The sequence below is a fragment of the Argiope bruennichi genome, chromosome 8 (genome assembly GCF_947563725.1).
Source record: "Argiope bruennichi chromosome 8, qqArgBrue1.1, whole genome shotgun sequence".
Lineage (NCBI taxonomy): Eukaryota > Metazoa > Arthropoda > Arachnida > Araneae > Araneidae > Argiope > Argiope bruennichi.
The window spans coordinates 68,036,812-68,062,387 of record NC_079158.1 but is presented as its reverse complement, the minus strand read 5'-3'; the positions used below and the strand labels follow the sequence as shown (position 1 = coordinate 68,062,387).

Below are 25,576 nucleotides of genomic sequence, written 5' to 3'. Positions count from 1 at the left end.
AAACAAGCTTTTCAGATGTAAAAGTTTAATTTTTTAATAATTTTTTCTGTTTTTAAACACATTTTTATAAATACTTTAAATTTATTTCACAACAAACTTTTTATTGCTTTAATTACTGAATTTATACTGATATCTATTGTTAGGATACATTAAAACCATGTAATTTTGTATACATATATTTAGTATTATATAATTAACTGTAAATTTTTAAAATAATATAAAGATAGATAAATTCAGTCTAAAACATTATCATGTAGATATTTCAGACTAGATGTATGAATCTCCTTCAAAAAAAAAAAAAGTGTCCCTCCCCCTTTATTATTCAATTTTTTGAAATAAAGAAAACATGCAAGTTAACTGTCATGTTATCAATGTCGTAGGAATACTCTTCCCTTAAAACAATTTTTTTTTTTTTTTTCGCCAAAGGATATATTTTTAAGAACATATTTTTACTTCATTTATAAAAATGCAGCCTCAGAAATTAAGTTTCCCATACTATACTCTAGGAAAAGTAGGTTTAAAAATAACAAATGAAAGAACACAGTTAAAAAAATCTTTAAAAAGAAGTTACTTAGAGATTGCTTATTTTAATCTAAAAATTAAACAATAATCAAAAAATTAAAATAACCATAAAATTAAAAAAAGAATCTGAAGCTCACAGTAATATATTTCAACCATTGATAAATTTCTATAGTTATGAAGAATGATATAATGAATATAATGAAGAATGAGCAAAACAGATAATTTTGTTACAGATGAAAATTCATTCTAAAACTTTACATATTAATACTTAAATATGCAAAGATTTTAAAATTACTTACTCTTCCAAAATCATTTTATTGAAACGATGTAGAAGACTTTGTATGTTGGAGAATCTTTGAACTTTTCATGGATTCATGCATTATTTTGAATCATATGATTTAATGCATCATCTATTTCTAATGAAGATATTAAAAACATGACTATTTATAAAAATTAAATCAAAATCACATATGAGATACATTGTGAGACACACTGTGCAAAACAAAATAAATAAAATAATAATAAATAAATAAAATAATTCTGAGACATCAAATTAAGAGAAAATTTTTTTTAAAAAAAAGGGCATGATTTGCATGCTAAAAATATATTAATACAAGAAAAACCAGAAATGCATTACAATGTAAATAGAAGCCCATTTATATAAAAAGAGTAAATAAAATAATAAATAAATAAAAATTAAATTAGTCAAAATTTAAAAAGCATAGCACCACATAAATTTACATAAGTTATAAAAATATTGTATTTTTAAAGAATTTTATTTTGTATTCTAACATCCTAATTAAAATAATAATAAATTGGTTAATGTAAATTAATTCTTATCGTTGTCAAATAAACAATGTGTGGATTATTTTAGGGACATCTAGTTGATACCCAAGCAGCCTATCAAGGATTGAAATCCAATGATCAGACAATACTGCAGCATACTATTAAGCTAGCTAAAAGTAATAACAATTCAACTATGTATGTCATAATGGCTTTTCACATTGCTTTGTAGGGCCTACATTTTCTTCCCATGCTACAATTAACTCAGTGAGTTGATTACCTTTCTTTTTTTCTTCAGGATATTTTTCTTTATTATGAATAAGGTAATGAGTGCAACGATTTCCACGTTCACGTCTCCAACTACTACGAGGCACTTCTCTTTTCCGCTTCCTGTGGCGTCCATAAACCAATCGTTCTGTAGGTGGCGGGAAGCGTCCATATAGATACGTTAGAATTCCAAACATTGCAAAACCAATTAGGGAAGGCATGAAAGCCATTCCCTTTACAGACAGAGGATAACCTAAATATCGAGAATTCATGGAAATGTCACCTTCTAGCAGTGTTTTGTTAGTATTGGGATCAATTACAGTGCTCCGTATTTCATAAGTCCAAAGAGTTTTGTTATCTACAAAAAATAAGTAAAAAATTAAATTTATATGAACATAAAAATTGAATTTATATGTTAAAAATATGAACTTATTAGTTTAAAAACCATTGATATCGAAACAAAGAAAATGACTGTAATAAAGCATTACTCAATGCATAAAATATATTCCAAAATTCTAAAAATAAATAAATAAATTTTTAAAAAGTAGAAGATTAAATGATTCATAAATAATCAGTTAAGATAATAATAAATATTTTTGTTTTACACTGTAACATGTATCATGAATTTAGTATTACAACAATTATAGATACTTTTATATATAATATCAATTTTTATTCATAAAAAATCAGTAATATTGTAGCAATTTATATTTGTAATAAGCAAAATTTTTCCTGCTACCACACAATTTTGTAAAGAAATGAAGGTGTTAGGGTGGTGCTGAGTAAGGTCGATTTTGTCTTGCTTAGCGGTTGGTCGTTCGAAACAGCCGGCGCTTTTGAATTTTCAATAGTTTTGTACTGTTATTTTTGAAACAAAAAGAGTTTGCTCTTATTTCCTTTGTTTTATTAGAAGTTCCATTTTCAACTGGTGGTTGTCATTGAGCATTGAAATCAGGCGAGCCCTGTTCACTTTTCTCCTTTTTTTCATTACCGTTTTTGAAAATTAGTAAAGCTGAGCCATTCAAAGGTTATTGTAATGGAAGAAAATGATAGTTTCTATTCTGAAAGCATCCTGCAATCCTCAATGTCCGAAAAATTCTTCAAGTATGGATAATCCACAAACGAACTGGTTTTATGTTTTGGACAGAATGAATATAAAGAAATAGATATTGTAATGACAAATGCGGATTCTAAATCAAGAATTCCCCAAATAGACCCGTTTACGTTACTAACTTTTATAAAAGAGAAAATTTACCCGCAAGGGGAAAATCATGTTTCATGACAAGATCCTATGTTTACAACATAGGATCCTGTCTGTGCAGTCCAGCTACTTAGGAACATGCTTAACTAACTAACTAGGAACACGCTTGTCGGTGGATATTAACATTTGATTTACAAATCAAAGGTACAACTTTTCATTGATAATCCACTGCAACGTACAAATTGTTACAGTTTCATGCACCCTTCAAGGATATATGAAAGGCAAAAGATTTGTCATCTGTATGGCGACACTCATGCGGGCATCTGTCAATCACAACAAAAATGCGAACAGAAGATTAACAAAGCATCTGCTATTCCAATGTAATTGGATGCAGGTGCTTTTGGTTAGTTCTTGGACTCTCTCATTCCCCTTTTTTGTCCTCCCTCCCTCCCTCTTGTGTGTCTTTAAACTTTTTCGTTTTCCCATAACTCCATTGGGATTGGTTTTCCGTAAATTTTTGTTGGTTTCTTTTTTACAATGATCTAAATAGACCTCTACAGTGGAATTGTAGATGTCTTAAAATAAAATTTAAAAAAAATTGGCTCAAAGTTCCTCCTTTCTCTACATCCGAATTCTAGATTTTCCAAGAGACATTCTTCAAGCAAGAAGATCACTTCCTGTGTTCAACTAAAAATTTGTTTTATTTAGACAGGCAAGCACGGCCTGGAGGTGTTTAATTACCGGCATTCAGAAAAACGCGTCTGGTAGAATTATCCCAATTAGTGCTACATACAACAAAACCTTGAAATACTTGCAGTTGAATTTTCCCATAAATGTTTAAATTTTATTATCATTAACTTATATACCTCCCAAGGACTCAATATAGAAAATGTAAAGAGGGTTTTTTTTATTCTTTCTCCAACTCTTTTTTTATATTCGGTGACTTTAATCTCCATAACCCTCTTTAGGGATCAAATAAATCATCTCCTCTGAGAAATGAGTTCGTAGAATGGCTTCAAAATTCCAGTTTTGTCCTTCTTAATACTTCGAACCCTACATATGCCACTTGTACTAGATCAGCATAGCTGCTAGATCCGCTCTGCATCTATCTCTCATAGCGTTAATTGTTATGTTTCGTATTCATCTTTTGAAAGTGATCATTGCCCGGTCAAAATTACCTGGTCAAATTTAGAGCCTAGTGCAAGATATATAAAAACAATAGTTTGGAATCAGACTATGGAGCAATAGGCAAAAGTAGCGGCCACAAAAACTAATCTAAATGCATTGATACGCAGGATTTTGGAAAACAAAAAATTAATACCATTGCCGGCTAATAATTATCCTCTCTGGTAGAACCTATCTTGTCACAGATTTCAAAAATTCAAAACTCTGTTTCAAAAAAGAACCCTTCGTTTCATCTCTGAACCAGACTGGATAAAGCATACAAATTATGCAGCTAGACTTCGTTTTCATATTAAAAAGGCTAATCGGAATTATTAGGACAAAATTTGCAATATTTTTACAAGTTCTAGAATGTTTTACTAGTTACTCCACAAGTTTTACAATCATTCAAACCAAGTGTTGAATGTCTCAAATCTCATTCAACATACAATCGTTTTATCGGAAATCCATCTCAGCAAAGCAATCTTTCTGCTGACAGTAGTTTCGAGCATGAGCCAATTCCCTTTGTTTATAGCGAAGACTACACTTCTTGTCTTAATACCCCTATTCACCTACAGGAAATCAGATACACTATAAAAAAGCACGGAATTCCATACCTGGTGCTGATAGTATTACAGCTAATTTAGAAATCTTAGCATCACAAATCTAATAAACATTACATCCGTCTTTCAAGAGGCTCTTGCAACATCTTTTATTCAAGAGGACTGAAAACATTCAATCATTGTCCCATTTCCTAAACCTAATAAGGCCAAAATAAAAATCACTTCTTATAACCCAATAGCTCTCACCTCTGTTTCCTCAAAAACTTTTGAAAGAATTTTGATTCAGTGTATTATCCATCATTTAATAATTGAGAGAAAAATTCCTCCTTTTGTGAATGGTTTCCTTCCCCCCAGGGCAAGCAGATTATCGTATCCACAAATCCACACTGCCATTACAGAAGCCCACAATCTAAAGAAATATTTTGTCGGAATTAGTTTAGATTTTAAAAATGCATATGTCTCGGTTTGCATTGATGGTCTTATGCTGAAGTGCCTTCAGCTTGGTATCAAAGTCAATGTTGCAAATGTCATGCACAACTTTCTCTAAAGTCGAACTTTTCAATTTCGTTGGAGAACCGAAGTCGCACCCATTGCTTGAATGGATTGTATCAGAAAATTTAATTTCTCATTATCAGGGAATCTCACTACAAAAAACGAATCATATTTTTTAAAATAGCAAATATCAAGAAGCTATTTTCGATGTTCCTACCATATTTTCCCTAAATCCTTGCTCAAAAATAGAAGAGATAATAACTGCACGTCTTTTAACCGGGATGATTATAACTCCAGCCCTGTTGAATAGATTTGGACTACGCACTTATCCTCACAGTCAAACGTTTATTCAAAAAGCTGTTTCTAATAGCAGTATTTCTGGATTCTTCTCCAATCTCTGAATTTTTTAACATCTATTGAATGAACTCTTTTGGAATTAGAGGATAACGGTCTTTGCTGCCAAAAATCCCATTCTCATCCCATTTCAATCAATCAATCAATTTCTGACCATATTAAAGTTCATACAGAAATTTCAATGCACCAGATTCATAAAATTTAATTTTTTTTTCTTTTTCTTTTGTTTATGAGCAAGAGAATAATATAAAAAAAATATGAGTAAATGAAAAATATGGAATTCAAAAGTAAATTATTTTATAGCAAAACAGCATTAGGAGGTTTTCATTGTTTCCTTTTTATGATTGCTGGCTTTAAAAATTGTTTTAATAAAATGAACTTTTCAAATTATATACAGAAACATATATTTTATAGAGATTTATATCTCAAATTCATCTAATTTTGATTATGAAATGACTTCTACTGATTATATATATTATTTATCATAAGAAAGTTTGTCCTTTTCTTGGTTTCTACTAAAAAAATAAAATCTTTGCAAACTAACAATTACTTCTCTTTTTTTTTATCATTTCAAAAAACAAAAGGCTTAGAGTTATTTTCAATGAACTTTATTCTTACAAAAATACTAAAATTCTTGATTAATAAAAAATATGTAAAAATAAAAGAAATTCAAAATCACGATTTTTTTTTTTTACCATAGTTTATATTTTAATACTTTGTATTAGAAAAATAAATAAATAAATAAAACTTTCTTTATTGTTTTAAGGTGTTTTTTTTTTTTTTTTTTTTTTTTTGTCTATATTTAGAATAGATTCTCAATCAATCGAACGGCTTTTCGATGATAAAATAGTTGTTATGTGAAAAAAACATCAAAATTTTCTTTTTCCAATTCATGAATGTAAATTTTGTTTTATTTATACTTTAAGATATTTATACAGTATTACATAAATATTATATTAGTAATATATTTAGAAATTAATTAATTTCTTAAATTTAGAGAACTATTTATTGATCATGACTCTTAAGTAGCAACAGCTTTTTAAATTCAATTTAGTCAAATGCCAAGAATCAAGAAAAGCACCTTTATAAAAGAAATAAAGTATTTGAAAAGCATTTAGAAATAAAAGAAAAAAATTTACAAAATAAAATTATTAAAATTCAAGTTTAAAAAATTGGTTAAATAACTTACTTGCTACTACAAGGCCTGTATCTGGAATTGAAAAAACTTTATTTTTTGGTCCAGTATACTGTCCATATTCATTAGGAATGTAAAATATTTGATTTTTCCACATGTTTAAATCCAGTATCATCACAAATACAATTATGCTATAATTAAACCATTTACCTATAAGAAATTTGAGTAAAAATTAAATTGTAAATAAAACAAAATTAGCAATAAATAAATAAAGACATTAAATATTAAAAAAAATGAGTTAAAATTAAGAGAAAAATGACATTAAATATTTGCTTTGTGATTATAAATAATGACACAACAGATTTTTTTAAAAAATGAGAAAAGGCTCGATTATCTCCAAAACAAAATAATATTTATTTCATGAGGAAATATTAATCTTTTTACCAACATATTGGGAGGAAAAATGGGATTATTAAGAATAATAAAAAAAAATGAATTAGCAGTCTCTAACACATAAAGATGATTAGAGTTTGTAATATAAAGATTCTATAATATAAAATTTAAAGCCAAATGACAAATAACAATTTCAATAATTTTTTACTGTTTATTTTTCTGTCATTACAACATAACAAAAAGTCAACATTAAAACTTAGGACTTAATAAATAAAATCCCAATATTTGTGATTAATAATAATAACAAAAGATTAAGGAACAATGACCTCCTTTTAATAATATATTAAGTAAATAAAATTTTAATCATCATTTTTAAAAAAGTGGCAAGGAATTAAAAAAAAATAAAGCTGATCTCAAAATTAAACTGTGTAACACCTTCTCTACTAATCAAATCAAAGCAAATATTTTGTCATGAGAATTCATTGCCATTTTTTATTTAATTCAGACAATAACAAAGATATTCCTTTATGGATTTCACAACAATTTGCCCTGAATAAAAAAATTTATAAATGACTTTATTTTAGTTTCTAAAGTTGAATATAATAATTTGATATTCAAGTCCTGATCAATGAATTTTTCAAAGTTATTTGGAAATTTCTGACTAGCAAAGAATAATAAAATCTGAGTAGTTAAATATTTTTAATCATAATAGTTAAGTAAACAGTTTCTATTACACTTAAGCATTATAAGATATACATTTCTCAGCTAACAATTTTTTTTCGTGTGAAAAGCACTTACCAACCTTAAAATTTATGCAAATGAAAATCAATAGTCTCATGCTTTTTAGAACAGTTTTCTGACAGGAAAACGTGAGAAAGAAAATAAATAGTAATGTATAGATAACAAATTTGCCATTACATAACTTAAGTAAAATTATAACATCCCAACTCTTTTCAACTTGTCAATGCATGCCATTCTTTTTATAAAAACTATATTTTCAATGACGATTAAGAACTAGATAAATTTAAATGATTAAAATTAAATACAAAATATAAAAACAATAAACAAAACAAAGATATTTAATCAGTGGAACAGATTTATAAGAATAATCACATATAAAAATGGCATTCTTAGCATGAACTTTAACTATTAGCTAAACAACACTGGCTTTCTGACTTTTTTAAAATTTCTATTTTAATATTTGACAGATCTTGTTATCAAAAACGAAATAAGTATTTTTACTACCTAATTTATTTTTAAAAAAGGCACAAATTAAGATAACACTTACCAGTAACATGAATACTGACATCAGGTAGATTGACGTATTTCTGGAATAAATCAAATTTAAATGAAGCAGCATGCATCCCTGGAAGTTTTATGTCCAAATCACAAACAAAATGAGGAAAGTCCCAATCCTGCGTAACATAATAATAATAAAAGCAACAAAATAATCAGTAAATACTTTATCTTAAAATACCAGTAGTTTTTAATTTTAACATATTAATTTACTAATAAACTAACACATTATGCCATGTAAACATATAATTATATTTCTTCTTGTAATGCGAGATGTTTTTTCACCCAATAATTAATTCTATATGTGATATTTTAATTGAAAGGTAAGCAAAGAAAAAACATACATACATTGAAAAAAATATTTACCCAGGGTGCGTAGTGATAGACTGCTGCAAAAATTAAGTACTTTTAAGCACCTTAGCCTTAAAAATTAAGCACCTTTTATAAGTATGCATATGTAAACTGCGTATTTACTAAGCATAGTATTTTTTTTTCTTCTATTTTACAATAATGCATATTTTTTATTGAAAATTTTTTTAAAATGCTTATTTTTTAAATTTTAATATTTATTTCTGTATTTGCACATATTCTATAGTAAAATTATACCTTTTGGGATTTGCGAAAAACATAGAAATAATCATAAAAATTGAAAAAAAAAAAAAACTATAAATACCCCAAAAAAATTAAGTCAATTTTATAAGATTAACAATAAAAATCTGTGAGCTTTTTCAACATTTCTTAAAAATAAAATATCAGATAGAAACATTTCTGAAAATGCTGTTTAAGATGTAGAAGCTCAGCATGACCACAAATTTTGTATTTGATTTTTATATAAGCAACAATTAAGATCCAATATAGCTGGAATGGAATGAGTATTAAATAATCATTTTAAGTAGTACTCATTCTATTAAATAATTTTGTTTGCAATTTTATAAAGCTAAAAACTAAAGCATTTCTATGGCTATCATCATACAACCGACCAAAATGCCATGAAACTGGTGATAGAACAATGCCATGTTCTAAATAAGAGTTTTAAATAATTTTATAATAGAAAATAATGGCAGTGTTCAAAAATGATCAGACTAAAAAGAAATTGTCTTATCGCTTCTTATTTCTAAAGTGCAATGAAAGTCTTTTTTTTAACGTTTAACATTCCTAAAATTTAATGAAAGCCTGCTTTTTAATCTATAAACAAAAATTCTTACTTAAGAAAATATTGCAGAAGAAACGATATACATAGTTTTCAAAGAAATGAAACTGCTTTGACAAGTCCTAGTTTTCATAAATAACGAAAACACGTTAAAAAAAAAAATCAACTCTGTAGTTACAAGTAAAACAGAAATAAATCAGCCAGCGCATCTCTTCAAAACTTCCTCGCATATTGCCAGAAAATGCCTCGTGTGGCATTGGATAGTAGTTACGGAATGTTAACACTAGGCGTGAATTAAATTTTTTTTTACTGACTCTATCATGTGATCGTTGGCAAATGTTTTGGGATTAATCTCTGGCATGAGGTTGAAAGTATCCAAAAAGAGAATTTGTGCTCTAGACGCATTCTTCTTAATTGATTAAAAGAAAAATTTGACTCAAAACTACACTTATATTCACAAAATTACATACCAAATTTGCTATATTTAAGTCGCTATATTTTTGAGTTATCACGTTCACATATTTCTGAAAGGACAGACAGACATGTGGCAGACCCTTTGTTGGATTTGGCCCAAAATTTGACAGATGATTATACAATAGATGCTAAATCTCTATACTAAATTTTAAGTATCTAGCTCTCTTTGTTTTGTAGTTATCATGCTAACTTATATTCAAACAATCAGACGGACAAACAGAATTCCTCTAAACGAATACTGTTGAAAATTCGATCGGAATCCACAAGTCCGTATACCAAATTTCATCCATCTAGCTCAAAGTGTTTTTCTATTATTTTTATCACAGACAGAGATTTTCCAAAAATGTGTTTTCAAATGCAAAGAGGTATGAAACATGGAGATTCATTAAAATCTCGAGTTCGAATTTTTGGATGATTGCAATATTTTCTCTAAATTTTGTATAGGAGAAAGTCAAAATGCCAATTGAAGTATGTTTTAAAACAGTCATTCTTGAAGCCAAAGTGAGACAATATATCACATTGTTTCAAAATTTAACAAAACTTATCAAATGTAGAACTTTATTCAATAAACAAGCTTTACAATTTTTTTAAAGTTTAAATAAAAGCAAAGAAAGCATTTTTTTTTTTTTCTTTTTCTACAATTTTAACAGGTGCAGAATAATGTGATTCAACGATTTGAGGAAACATTATCATGTTGAATTTCATTATAATAAAAATCGTTGTTATAAACTGTGTTTAAAACTAATTTTTCAGAAATTATTTTTTAAAAATTACATTGAACCAAACAAATTTTTTTTATTCAAAAGCTATTCTATTTTAACCTTTAAAACGGCGATAATATAGTTTTAATGCGATAAAATGTTTTGATGTAATGATGAAAACACATTAAAATTCTATTTTTTTTAATTAAACTTCAAATTAAAAGTTTGAGAATTCCGTTCTTAGTGTGCCTCTAATGCCCAAAAAATAACTTCCCCAATTTCATGCTCCTAACTTTAATGGTTTAATGCTGGGCATTGCTCAGGACAAGACTTTATATACAGAGATTTTACTGGGAAAAAATTTCTATATGAGTTATAAAAAGGAAAAAAAAAATCATTATAAAATGATAAAACCTAAATTCTGAAAAAAAAATTCTAAAAAAAACATTTTTTTTTTTTTTCATTTCTTTTAAAATATTTAAGTACCAAATACAGCAGTTCCTTTTTTTTTTCCTTAGTCAAAAAAAAGTTGGCAAGATTAGCCTAACAAATAAAAATGTTCAAATGGATCAGGACATTCAAAAAATGCTGCGAAAGATATTACAATCATTGAAAATTAAAGGCTTCAAGTTAAAATTGCATTATACTAGATTTTAAGGGATTGACTAATGTAATTACATACTGCAATTAATAATAATTCAATATAGTACAGTTGAATACCTGTAGTAGGTCGTTCAAGCGAAGTATGGCATAGTATGCATTTCGCACTGCCCCTTCTGGATAATTATTCCAGCATTTTAATAAATGGCAATGCACATTGTTGAAGAAAAAGAGAGGGGAAAAAAACGAAAAAAGAGGTGGGTGAGAAAGGAAGAGGGAAAAAAGAATCTAGAAAGAATCTAGGAAAGTGCTAGAACCCTTGGAATAAATTTTAGAATTCTTCCCTTTTGTTTTTGTTTTTTTTGTTTTTTTGATACATACTGTGAACAAGTTTTTATGACCATGATTTCGAATTATCATATTCAACTTGTGGGGAAACAAAACAAAACAAAAAGCTTTCTTCACTTTACGAGAAAATTAAACAGTTTTAAAGACCTTTTTTAAAAATTAAGCACTATAAAGTGCTTAAAAATTCAAATTTAAGCACTTTTCATGATGCTACACACCCTGTACACAACAGCAGTTATTCAATGAATAATAGCAAAATAATACTCTTTAACAACTATAAAAATTAGATCAGATAACATAATAACCATAATAATTAATGCAACAAAACATTTAATCTTTAAGCAATGCACATTTACAATATCCATTATTATTTTAATATGCAGTCACAATAAGATTCTAGTTATCAAATTACAGGGATTCATTTACAGCTACCATATTTCTGCAGAGAGAAGTTTGAGACATATTTCAATAATTTGTATGGAAGGGTATTTACGAAAATGAGATTTGTAATTTCCAGAAACATATATTTTGTTATTGAGGCTCTGAATGCATGCAAGGTGTACACAAATATTTAAAGCACAAATATATCTTATAAATTTCATTTTCTTTCTCAGCCACAAACCTTTAATCAATTTAAGGAGTAAAAAAGTTTTGGTAGATGGAAAAATAATTAAGATTATGGACAAATGTACACACACTGAAATGATACATGAGCTAATTAACAAATACAATTTGTTCATCAAATTGAAAATAAAACTGAATTAAAGATTATTTAATGTTATTTTACATATATATATATTGGAAATTTTATTTTTTATTATATGTGATAAAATTCTGAAACAAAAATCTAATACTGTAAATAATATTATAACCAGAAACAATTTATAACCGTAGCTACTAATACAGTAGAAAGTAATATACATACCAATAAATACATTCACAAAAGAAATCTTACCTGCATAACTATAAGCAAGTCCATAACAAGTATAAAAGATGCCAAAAAAGCTCTAGAAAGCTCAGTTGTAGCAACAAAATCTCGATTCAAATTATCCCAACTAATCAAGTCACTGACAATAAGAGTAACAACCAAAGTAGTCATCGTAATAGAGCCCAACCAAAAGATCACAATTCGGATACGGCCATGAGAACGCCAAAATTCTCTGTATGGTCTCGCCCAATTTGGATACAAATTGTCTTGGAGCATCATGTCAGTCACCTAAAAATATAAGTAAATTTCATGCAGTATATATATATATATATATACATAAAATGAAATTTAGTTAATAGTTAATACACTAACATTTTTCAGTAAAATGATATTCATATTGATAAGCATTTAAACATAAAAGGTCAAAATAACATAAATATATGTATCCCTGAATTTGAAAAATATTTAAATACTAAAAATGTTTAAAAATTCTTCTTATTCAGAGCAAGTTTTCACAAAATATTATATATATATATATATATATATATATATATATATATATATATGTAGCACCACAAAGATTTGGCAAATTTAATTTTTTTTTTAAAGCATCATTCTGTTAATTTAATATTGGACAGATTAAATATTTGAGCAAAATAAATCATGACAAAAAAAACACATGTATTTGGAATTATTTCAGTGTTTTTCACCTAAACTGTGTTTTATGCATTAATTTTGTTTTAAAATTATATATTTTGTTAAAATTTTGACATGGATTGAAAATTAGTCATAAATTAAAATATTTAAAGTCATAAATATAAATATTAATATTTTGTTTGATTTAATCGTGCATAGACAAAAATGAATTTCTTAAATAAATCCCATTTTTTAATAATGAAAGCATTTAATGACAAAAAGAGAGGAAAAAAAATAGCATATACTTTGTAAGTACAAACTATGATTTTTTTTAATCACAAGAACAAGCATAACTTGAAATTGGGATCCACAATTCAAAATTAAAAAAATGTTTCAATGTACATATTATTACATAGCCCTCTGTGCTATGTTAGTTCTTATAATATGAAATAAATATTTTTAATGGATGACAAGGTCACAATACTCATTTTGATGACTATTTGACAATAAAAATTCATATTTTGGAAAATATAAAAATTATTGCTCTATATCTATTCAGAACCTAAATCTGAAGATTCTACTAGAGAATTCCATGTACATCATAAAACTAAATCCATTCAAGATGGTAAGATATGTTTATCTCTCCTTCTCTGAAGTTAATTTCACAGAACAAGATGTTAAGCTTTTGCACTGTACTTTTCTGCTGTTATGTAATTAGTGGTTTATTTAATTTAATTAATGCCTTTTTAATGATTATTTCATGCTTTTGTTGTTAATTTTTGTAAGTGATTTTTTTTTTTTTTTGCATATATATCATGCTTTATTACTTATGCTTCCTGTTTTCTGAATTACTTGCAAAATAAAACAGTGTTGACCAACATCCGAATCATTCGACAATATTCACTGTGCACTCATTAGATAAGTTTCATAATAATATATAGTCTATATTTTTCATTTCACTCCATTATTTATATACTTAAGATATATATAACAGGTAATTTGCTTTCTTTTCTATTCCAGTTCATAAATATTCTTCTATGAGCGTGCAATAATATGGACAGCAGTCACTATTTTTTGAAAAAATCAGATTACAACATTTTGCTCAATTCTTTTTGTGATATATACTGGTAAAAGATTTATTCACAGTGTTTTTTTTTTCTTTCAATATATCATCATGTGAATTAATTTATGACATAAGATATCAAAAGGCAGTGAATAAAAATGTCAATTTTCATTACATTTCTAGAGAATTTACATTTGCTTCACAAAAGTGAAATATCAATTCATTTGAAAGAAATAACTACACTTAGATCATAAGTTTGTTAATCAGAATATATAATGGGAAAAATACACATATTGTAGTTCTTGTGCAATAATTCTTTGTTAATGACTGAAAAGAGAAAAATATTCTATGAAATTCTTTCAATAAAATTAACCTTTTTTATATTCTTTCACTGAATTTTTTTCCTTGACAAAGCAGTTCTGCAAGTAATGAGAATGGCAAATGCTTTTATCAGAAAATCTATGAAATAGCAAAATGTTACTAAAGGAAATGGAATCTGTCAATATTAAGTATCTAATGCTAGAATATCATAAACGAATCGCCTGTAAATTCATAAAAAGAAAAAAAGAAAAAAATGTTGGACAGGCAATTAATATTCCAGATTATGTTATGCCAACATGTTTTTAGGTAATTGTACTTTTAATAATTAGAAGAAGACTCAGACTGTCCCTTTGCCACAAATAATATTGACACTTTATTTTAATAAAGTTTAATATATCTCATAAATCCAAGTGAATAAAAGGTTTTCACTTTCTTTTTCGAGTTCAGCAAGTCAAAGTCATGTCAAACTTTATTTGAAAGGTAAACAAAAAGTTGAAATTGTAAATTTTCTTTGTAATAAGCATTCTGTAATTCAATGGATCATAATGACAATTTGAATTACTGGATAAATGGTCCAGCTCACTAAAGTGTATGTTCAGAAAACAATTTGATGATAATTAACTTACCATCCAGGCAGTTACAAAATCACCAATCCAAGTTCCACAAGCCGCAGCTTTCATAAAATTTGCATTGGTGATACCCATATGAGAATTAATGTGAAATAAGTCATACTGGGGATATCCAAATTGCAGGAACCAGTTATAGACTTTAGAGAACATGAAGATGAACATCAATGATGTGAGAAACATAATCATCCAGGTGCCCTGCTCATCTCGGAACATTTTAAGACGGAAAAAGCTACCTATACGAAGTTTTAAAAAAAAAATCAGTATAAAATCATCTGAAGGGGGGAAAAAAAGATTTCACTGCAATAAAATAAAGTGAAAATTGAAACAAGTATCATGCTAATTCTATTGGCAACAGTTATGTAAATTAAAATATATAAAAACTGTTATATATTATAAATAAATTAATATATATAAAAAATTCAAAAATATATAAAAATATTATTTTTATATAGAAATACAAAATATAGTTATTTCCAAATTTTTTATATGTTAAATTCATGTTATAAAATTGAAATATATAGATTTTTATTTATAACAGACAAATCAATTGCACATTAATATTATGAGATCAATTTAAGATAAAAGGTTGAAAAACCTCCAGTAAAATTAAACAAGATGGGAGAAGATGATAATTTTAAAAGGAAGTAAATTTTAAAAATATGTTTTATTTAACTATTTTAAAATTATTTTTACTCAAAAAAATCAATTTGTGCAAAAAACTTATGCATGTTTTTCTTTAAAAAACATTTCATTAAACACATTTTCAAAATATGAAAGGCATAAAATTTCCCAGTTTCTCCTTTCAGCACAGCATTTTAATTTTACGATCAAAGACAGATAAACCCGTCTAATCTATAATGGATAAGCAGGTATTTTACAAACAATCAAGCAAAATAAATAAAAATATAAAGCCACATAAAAATAAATATATCAGATTTAGCAAAGGCTTTCAATTTTGCCATACCTTATAGCTTCTACCAGTATTGATAAAATATAAAGTCAAATTTACATATAATAAGTGAGGATCTAAAAAGCATGAAATCTATAATTAAATCAAAATTTAAAAAAATATAAAATGCATGAAAGTGAGGCTTAAAGAATAAAAAAAAAATGGAAATAGTAATTTAAAATGCAAAAAAATAAAAAATAAGATATAAAATAATAACAGTATAAATAAGAAAAATATATAAATGTAAATATAAAAAGGATCATACAATAAAAGTAAAAAATAACAGTAGAAATAAGACAATCAAAATATTATTAATTAAAATAAAAGAGAAATAATGTACATTTTATATATTTAGCAGTACATAACACAGTTCGAAATCTTAATATATTAACTATAACTGTTATCCTAATTTTAATAAATTTGAAAAAAATTAAAGCAATCTTAAACTAAAAACTTTTAAAAGAAGAAAAATACAATCAAATATGCAAAAAGCTGCTTTTTTTTTTTTTTTTTTTCCTCCAAAACACAGTTTGAAATTTTTTTAAAATTAAAAGATTGTTATACAAAAAAAAAAAAAAAAAAAAACCATATAAATTCCATGTACAGTTAAAAAAAAAACATTCCCCTTTTATAAAATTTGAAAATATTGGTTAATAAAAATATATAATTAACACTGATCAAATGCATTTACATATATATATATATTATTGCCCAAAGTACTTACTTAGTAATAAGTGATGGATCAAATATTTGCCAAAAAAACAACCACTTATGATTGCAATAACCCAAAGAATGACTTTTAAAATGCACCAACTCCACTGAGGAGGATATTTTGTAGCAACAAATGAAAACACATGACCAACAAATGGAATTTCACTTTCAGTATGGCTATGAGAAACAGGATCTTCAGCAAACACCAAGAAGTTGCAAAATATCACAAAATAAGAAACAAACAGACGAGAATATGGATGTTGGAAATAATATCTGAAAACAATTTTCAAAAATTTATTAGTCATCTAATATTTTAAAACAAAATAGTAAAATGCATAAAATAATAAATAAGTCATTGAAATTATTGAGTAATCTTTTAGAAAATTATGCAAAATTTTCTACTTTTAACATTGGAACTACCTTTTCTACTCTTAAGATTAGAACTAAAAAAATCCGTCAAAATGAATAGTTGAACTCTGGCAATTCTAATGTTAATAATATAATGAAATATGAATAATTAAATTAAATTGTTATGCAAAATATGCAATTTTATATGTCTATGACTGAAATGCATATTTTCATAAATATATCCAATCAATTATATATTTCAATAAACTTATTTTTTTAACAGATAAATTTTCACTTTTCAGCTTTTATTCAGTTTTTCTAATCAAACACGACTTTTAATCTCAAATTATTAAGCCATGCAAAAGAAATTTGGACTAAGAGAAAAAAAGCGACATTTATATCTAATAATCAACCTTCCAAGATAATTGTTTGCATTTTTAAACCTAAGAGTTTTTAAAATGTATAAACCAATTTTTTTTAAACATACAGCTAAAATTTTGTAATCTTAACATCTTATTACCAGGAGAATTGTAAGAAAATACAAATACTAATATGAGTTAGAGCTAGACAAGCTGAATGGAAAAGCAAGTTTATAGAGTTAAAGCTGCAATTAGTATTACAACAATTTTCTAGTCATAATTATCTATTTTTAATTATAAATTTTCATATGGATGTGAAGATTTCCTAAATTGAAGGCATTTAAGGACATTAATTAGCCTAAACACTATTATTTTCAAATATAAATTTTCTGATGGATATGACATTTTATAAACTGATGTACTGCATTTACTCTGTGTCATCTAACTATATAAGCTATCCAAAACTAAATAACTGCTTAGATTTATAGTCTTTAATAGGATATAAGAAGAACTTGCTTTTTCAAATATAATCAGTTAACATATTAAGTAATCAGTATGCAATTTGGAGAGCACTCTATTTCACCAAACATCATTTGATATTATTTAATTCTCATTATAATCTTCGAAGCATATTTTATACCCATAGTTAAAAAAATCAATTTTATATAATTTTTTTAAAATTTTTACTCACTGACAATTATTGATTTATAATTATGAGAAAAAAGAAATTTTACATGTAAATATTGGAAATATAACCTCCAATCATTCGTTGTCCATTTATCATCAATCTGCACTATAACTATATACATGCATATTCATTAAGAGAAAGTGATATAAAAAGAGATTACATGAAAGATTTAATATTTTCATTTCAATTAATGACTACATTTATACTTAAAAATAAAATTGCTTGTGAAAATTATTTTCATTTCCATCATACATATTTTTTAATTATATTAAAGTGTAGAAACTTGAAGCATAATTATTCCATTTACTAAAATACAAAACCGTATCAAGAGTAAATGCTGAAGTTTATTTGAATTTTCTTTATTTTAATATCTTCTATTTTTATAATATGTTTTTTTCTATTAACCAACAATACTTGCTTTCTGAGTGAAATCAATATATACAATCACTGTAAAACTAATACTTTATGTTTGCAAGTAATTCCGAAGCAGATACTTAATTTTAAAGTTTCATCATAACACTCCATGAATTTCATGTACTTCAGTTCATCATTCTAGATGACTAATAGTTAATACTTTTTTATGAAACATATCCAAAGTCCCTATTCTTCAATAATAATAATATTTCATCTGAAGAGTTTCTTAACAACTATGAAGATACAAAATTTACAAATTCGTCTCAATTTAGTGAAAAGGATTTTGATGTGCATGCAGTGTTATAATGGATAGATTAAAATGCATGGATATCCAAATGGAGGTTTAAAAATTCTTTGGAATTATAGTTAATTAAACATATTCTATTTTAAATTTTTATGACAGCAACTTTGTGACAGAGCTTGCTATTCTTAACTGTAGTCAAATGAAAAAAGTGATACCCAAGATCACTATATTCAAACATTCTACACTACATCAATGGGGAGCTTTTCAATTTAAATGGATCAAATACATAAATATATTAATATACATATATAGGAGAGAGGTATTTATGGGTGTGACAAAAAAAGAAAGATAATATTTTTTAAAGCTACTTGCATACATTTAATTAAAGAATAAGCCAATGTAGGACATAAGTATAAATTATTGAATTTATAATAGATAAATTTTTATTTCATAAAGAAATTATTATTACAATAAAATATTTAAATGAAGTAGAAATTAATGGCAAATAAAACAGAAACTTATAGATAATAACTTTGTTGATTATTTTTCAATAGGAAATTTTAAAAATGTGACAAACATAATGTAAGAACTTTTGTGTCTCAATTTTGGACGAATATTTAATTGAAGAAACTTTGACATAAAAATATGTATATCAAAATAGTACATGAAAATTTATATATTTTTATTCTCAGTAAAATAATAATAATAATAAATATTTATCTCATTCATACCTAAAATCTTTATCTATGTAAAGATTTTGAGTAATTTGATGTTCCGAATCTCCAATGGAATTTCGAGAATAATAATCAGCTTCAGAATGTCCACCATCTTTCTCTTGCTTTGATTTCTCCGATGGCAAAGGACTAACTACAAGCCTCGTTTCATGTCTGTATTTAGGAGTATATAAATGGTGATTTGGAGGAAGGCGAGGAGATGTATAATGTCTATTCCAGCTTTCTGCAAGTTGCTCATTTTTTGAGCTAATAAAAGCTTGGCAATAACGCTCTTCAAGGACAGAGGCACAAGATCGCGCCTGCTGTTGCTGGGGGGACTGAGGGCAACAAGCAATGGGTGGCTGTTGTAGCACTGGAGCTGGGGCTGGAGCAGGAGCTTCAGTTAAGCTTGTTGATAAAGAGCTTTTGGCACTGTCATCAATGTACTTAATGTCTTCTAAATGATTTTCTACTGAAGTTTCTGAAGGACCAGTCTGACCTTCCTCGGTCACAGACCCAGGTTTTCCTATATCTATTGGAGCAGTTTTGTTACCTTCACTGTCATATTTGACTTTACATCCTGCATCGGATTTAAGGTGGCATTTCTTAGAAGGTTTTTGACCAGTCCATGGTCTTGTAAATTCACTCTGGGCTCCAAATTGAGTGGCAGAGCCTTCATATTCATTTTCTTTTCTCAAACAGCGCTCTTCAATGCTTTGAATCACTTTTGCAGTGGTTTCTTCCCAAGCATTTTTATCAATGTTTAGCAAGGATTCCGACGAGTTGTCCTCTCCATCCATTGAATACAAGACACATGTTATCTGAATTCCTTACTAAATGCCTTTGTTATAAGACATATAGTTATTTTGCTTTGCTTACAAATGCATATACAGATTGGAAGTGCAATAGAGCCCATTTTCTTACTCCAAAGAGATAATGGGATTTGAAGGCCATATCTTCTTTTTACTGCCTGAAAAGAATTTGAGAAATAAACTCATAATTCAAATAAACAAAAATAGAAATCTTGAGGATACTTGAAATTCTTTTTGTGCATATTCCTAATTGCAATATACTTAATATGTAGAGATACACATAAATGTAAATTTAATCACAAGCAGTAAATTTTACTTGAAATGACAAGAATAAGTATTTTTAAGTCAAAATTTTAAGTACTTATTACCAGTGATTAAAAGTTATCTTACTTATTATCATGCTTATTAAAAAATAAAGCATAAATTCCATTAAAAAGTAATTTTTCATTTAATGAGCAACAATTCAATTTTCAAATTTCTTAGAGATCTAAGAAACCAAATACTGAATTTCAAAAAAAAAAAATGTATTAACAAACAAAACGGATAGATAAGGAAGGCATTTAATTATAATATTTAGAAAAAGTGTCACAAGGAAAAATAACCAGATACTTTTAATATTCAGCACATAAGATTTTATTATAGGAATATTTGGAAAACATAGCTAATCTAAATGGAAAAGAATGAATTTGAATGCACAAATAAATAAAAATATAAATAATTGTCAGATACTTTAATGATGGATTTAAAAGCATTGTACTGAGAATAAACCAACAAAAAATCAAAATGGATTTTTTTTTTTTTTTGTTTATTGAAAGGAATACGATATTGCCATCTTATTTTTCTAGAACCACCAAATTCTTGTATTTATTGGTGAAAAGAAATATATGTACTTATTAGGAGAAAAAGAATCAAAGAACCATAAATTTGCAAGAATTAGAGTAATGATTATTACCTTAAAACAAATATAAAGACTATTAGTTGAGCATGTCAATAAGGGAGATATCAGACTACCATAGAGTAAATAATAATAATAATAAAAATGTGTAGAAAGGAGTTAAACTATGATGCATAGTTATATTTCTGCATATTTTTACAGATCCAAAAAGTAAAATAAATAAATAAAAAAAAGCTCTTCTAAGACTGGATTGTAATAATCATAACACAATAACATGAAATAAAAAAAATGCTAAGGATACAATAATGAAATAGCTTTTGTATCAGTTTCACAACATGAAGTTTTTGAAGAGAATTATTTAATTTTTTAAGCATGCAATAATTATATGAGTTCATACAGAGGATGTTCTAAGATTTCTTAACTACAGCAATCACCTTGTGTATAGTGATCATGAGTCAATAAAGATCACTTTATTGGACTGATAAAAAAAAAAATGTGGAATACATTTTGTATATCCAAATGTACAGAAAATCTACTAATTCTAGCAATCAACATTTTATTACAAGTAATCAAATTCAATGATCAAATATAAAACCAAGGCCAGAGAAAGAGTCAAATGTCACAAAACCTATTTTCTCTTGATTATCTCTATTGAGCCCCATCTTTCTCATAACCCTCTACAGTGTTCCATTTTCCATTCAGTGATCTATTGAAAATAGTTTCACAAGAAGCAAATATCAAATATTGTGCTGGAACAAAAAAATGAAATCTTATAAAAAAAAGTATGATCAACTCCTCAGAATAAGCTAACGGGGATCAACCCACATGTTGAACCTCAATCATTGTTGAAATGTAGAGGTGATAAATCTGGTGTCCAAAAGAAGGGTAATTTAATGTTCAAATGAAATACAATAAAGGAAGGATGATAACATGGCAGGCACACTGAAGGAGTAGTTTTTCAAAGAGATAAAAAAGGGTGTTCACATTAGTGGACCATTGCTTTATCAGAAGGATGAAGATTTAATGAAACAAAATAGGCAAATATGATTTTGAAGCTTCAAAGAGATGAGTTTGCAAGTAAATTACTTTTGTGAAACCATATGCTGATCAAGGAATCCACAGAATGAAGAATGGCAAAGTTTGATTTCTGAATATTCAACATTATAAATCAAACTTTATCACAGAGTTCAACCTGACCACACATAGATTTTCAAAGCAAAAAATAAATTAATTAATTAAATAAACAAAGGACATTAAAACATGTAAAGACCACATAATTGCTTTATGCAGCATATGTAAAACTAGTGAGAAAACAAAATTGCTGATCATCAGTAAATGAGAAACTCTACTGTTTTAAAAGGATAAAGTTCTTACCAGTCAAGTACAAAGCAAATTCCAGTGCAAGGATGGCTAAAGAAAAGTTTACAGACTGGCTCACAAAATGGGGCCAACAGTTAAAAAGGGACATTTTGTTGCTTATAGACAACTGCACTGCTCATCCAATTAATATAAATTTAAAGTAAAGTCAGTTCTGACAAATTTTAAAGCAAACTTAAAAGATTAAATATGTATTAATCTTTTTTCAAATCTATATCATTTTTTGTTTTTAATTAAAATGAATAAATGAGATACTTAATGCCTTCTATGGTCTATTTTCTGTTATCTTTATATATCCATAGACTTGCACTATTATTTTGGTTTGGATCAAATGTGATCACTAAAAGCAAAATCCACTGCATTAACATATTATTCATTACTTAAATTCCTAGACAATAAAGCACTTTTCCCTACAAAAAACCACGAGGATATCCCACAGTTCTTTCACCCCACTCCCCCTTAATAGTTCATTTACTTCAGGTGATATTAATCTACAAAATGAATATGCAAATCTATGTAATCAAGTAATATACTATTTTAGTTATAGAAAAAAAGCTATAAATTAGAAATTTATTATCAAGCCATATATTAATTAATTATATTCTATAAAGTAATGAAATAAAAATCATAGTTCTATAAATGAAACATTTAACATGTTCTCCTTTTGATTTTTCACCTGTCATCTTTTGATTTTCATCTTTCATCTTAGTAAAAATCCATACATAAAAGGAAAAACAAGATTTTATGCCACAGAAATACAATACAAAACAGAAATACATACAATACAGAAATGCAATACAAAACAGAAATGCAATACAAAACAGAAATACATACAATACAGAAATACAAGTACAATAGAGCTATATTAAACACATACAAATATATACAAATAATAAGGAATGAACTAACTTATTAAAAACTTTTAAAAATGTTTAATGATTATAGTTGATTCCACAGAATTTTAATAATGAAGAGATTAAATAAAATTCAATTACCAAGAAACAAAAACAATTTCAAATTCAAAAGTATAGGGACATCTTTCTTAAATTTTTCAAAAATTAATACAACACATTATCTGGGCTAAAAAAGTTTATTTCGGTGAATACAGGATATGAATACTTCTTTTACAAAACAACTCAAGAAGATATTATACATTTATCAAATAAAAATTCTAATAATGATTATATGAGATAAATTTAATTTTTTTTTTGGATAAATACTCATACTCTGTTTTGAAACCTTCAAAGAATAAAACCTCAAAGATTAAAAGAATAACATCTAATTATATAATTGTATATATAATTCTTATATATATATATATATATATATATATATATATATATATATATATATATATATATATATATATATATATATATATATATATATATATTTACTAAAAGTGAGCCAACCTAGATGAGCTGTTATCCTATTAACAATGCCTCAGACATAAAGGGTACAGATTAATTAATGCAAATTGCAGCAGAAAATCTCATTCACATTAACAAAGTGCCTCGCATTTGTATTTACAATACACTTGCAGTTTCCTCTATTGAAGGTGGTTGATCGACCTGTACAACAATACAGCTTTAGAATAAAACTGGATTAAATAAATTAGAATAAAATTAATTTAAAATCCAGTCACTAATTTTTATTCATACTTAGATATATTTACACACAAATTAATCAGCTATTTTAGACATAAAAAAAAATTCTTTCAATTACACAAATCATAACAGAAATTGGGATTTGTACATCTGCTAATCAAGTTGACCAAAGAAATGGAGATAATTTTGACTCCACCCAGCCTTACATATTTTGATGCTTTTTTTTATCATAGATGTCTTCATAACATTTTATTTATCTTAATACAAACATGATAAAGCTTAGGATCTATAAAAAAATTGCATGAAATGTTTGCTACATTATTTATAAATACTGTGACCTATATAGATTTTGCTTATTTAAAATTAAATAATTACTATTTTTACATTAAAATTAATAATTGCAACTCCAATGAAAATTATGTAATTTTGACATATGACTTTTAATGACAATTTCTTCTTCCAAATTTGGAATACACTTTCCAGTTTGGTATTCACAGAAATTAAAAGGATAATAAATCATAAAAATGAAATAAATTATCATATTTCAGCTGTAATATATTGTTAATTGTTACTAATCAATTACTTTAATATTGTATAAACCTGGAACATTGATATAGTAACTAGATTACTATAATTATTATTACTAATAGAAACAAACTTATTTTAAATTTTACTTATATTTCTTAAAATTTTATTTTCTGTAAATTTAAATAAAGTCAAATTAATTTAACTTCAAAAAGTTTTTTTATTAAAACTTGAAAATAGTCTTCAATATAAAAACAATATTTTTAAAATATTAACTTAATAATAAATTATTTTACAAATTCGGTATATAAGAGAGTACAGTAATGAAACAGCAGCAAACTTTATACAGAAATAAAGAGAATAATATAGCTTTCAATAAATATATTATGATAATTATCTTATTTATATTTTTTGTTCGAAATTATATATTAACAAAGCATGTCATCAGATTACATTTTTATTAAAAAGACAAATTAAAAAAGTTAAAAAAGATTAAACAGTATTTTTAATAGCTTTGGTCAAATTATTGTAAAACAAATTGAATACATATCTAAAAGAATAAGACTTTAAATTATTTCAATCCAACTATTCCAAAACAAATTACTCGTTTAATTTATCATCCGAAATTTAAATTAACAGGAAAATAAACGAATAAAAATTAGGAATCGAAATGAAAAACATACTCTGCAAAACATCACATTTCGGCTTAATTTTAAAATATCAATAAAATAACTAAGAAATAAATACAAATATACAAAAAAAATAAATACCGGCATAATGACGACCTTTCTGCATTTTCAGGAAATGAAAATAGATATCTAAGGAAAATATTATGCAGTTGTAGAACGAGATGTTCCATTCCGAGTAAAACCAACATCTGCTCACCAAAAAAACATAAATACACGAATTTTTCTGCT

The 25,576-nt window shown here is 26.3% G+C and overlaps 1 protein-coding gene across 2 annotated transcripts; it reads right to left on the bottom strand.

Annotated features, from left to right (window-relative positions):
* Positions 1-845: 845 nt before the first annotated feature.
* On the bottom strand, positions 846-25,576 carry LOC129981576 (transmembrane protein 117-like). Of its 2 annotated transcripts, XM_056092477.1 has the most exons (9): positions 25,430-25,576; positions 19,462-20,413; positions 16,691-16,950; positions 15,015-15,250; positions 12,396-12,656; positions 8,160-8,286; positions 6,533-6,688; positions 1,586-1,930; positions 846-938 (listed from the first exon to the last, which is right to left on the bottom strand). In XM_056092477.1, the coding sequence occupies exons 2-9, from the start codon at positions 20,241-20,243 to the stop codon at positions 895-897; spliced, it is 2,211 nt and encodes a 736-aa protein (XP_055948452.1). In that variant the 5' UTR covers positions 20,244-20,413; positions 25,430-25,576; the 3' UTR covers positions 846-894. The 2 variants fall into 2 exon arrangements, with proteins under 2 accessions (XP_055948452.1, XP_055948451.1); XM_056092476.1 differs by lacking the exon at positions 846-938 and having other exon boundaries at positions 1,262-1,930.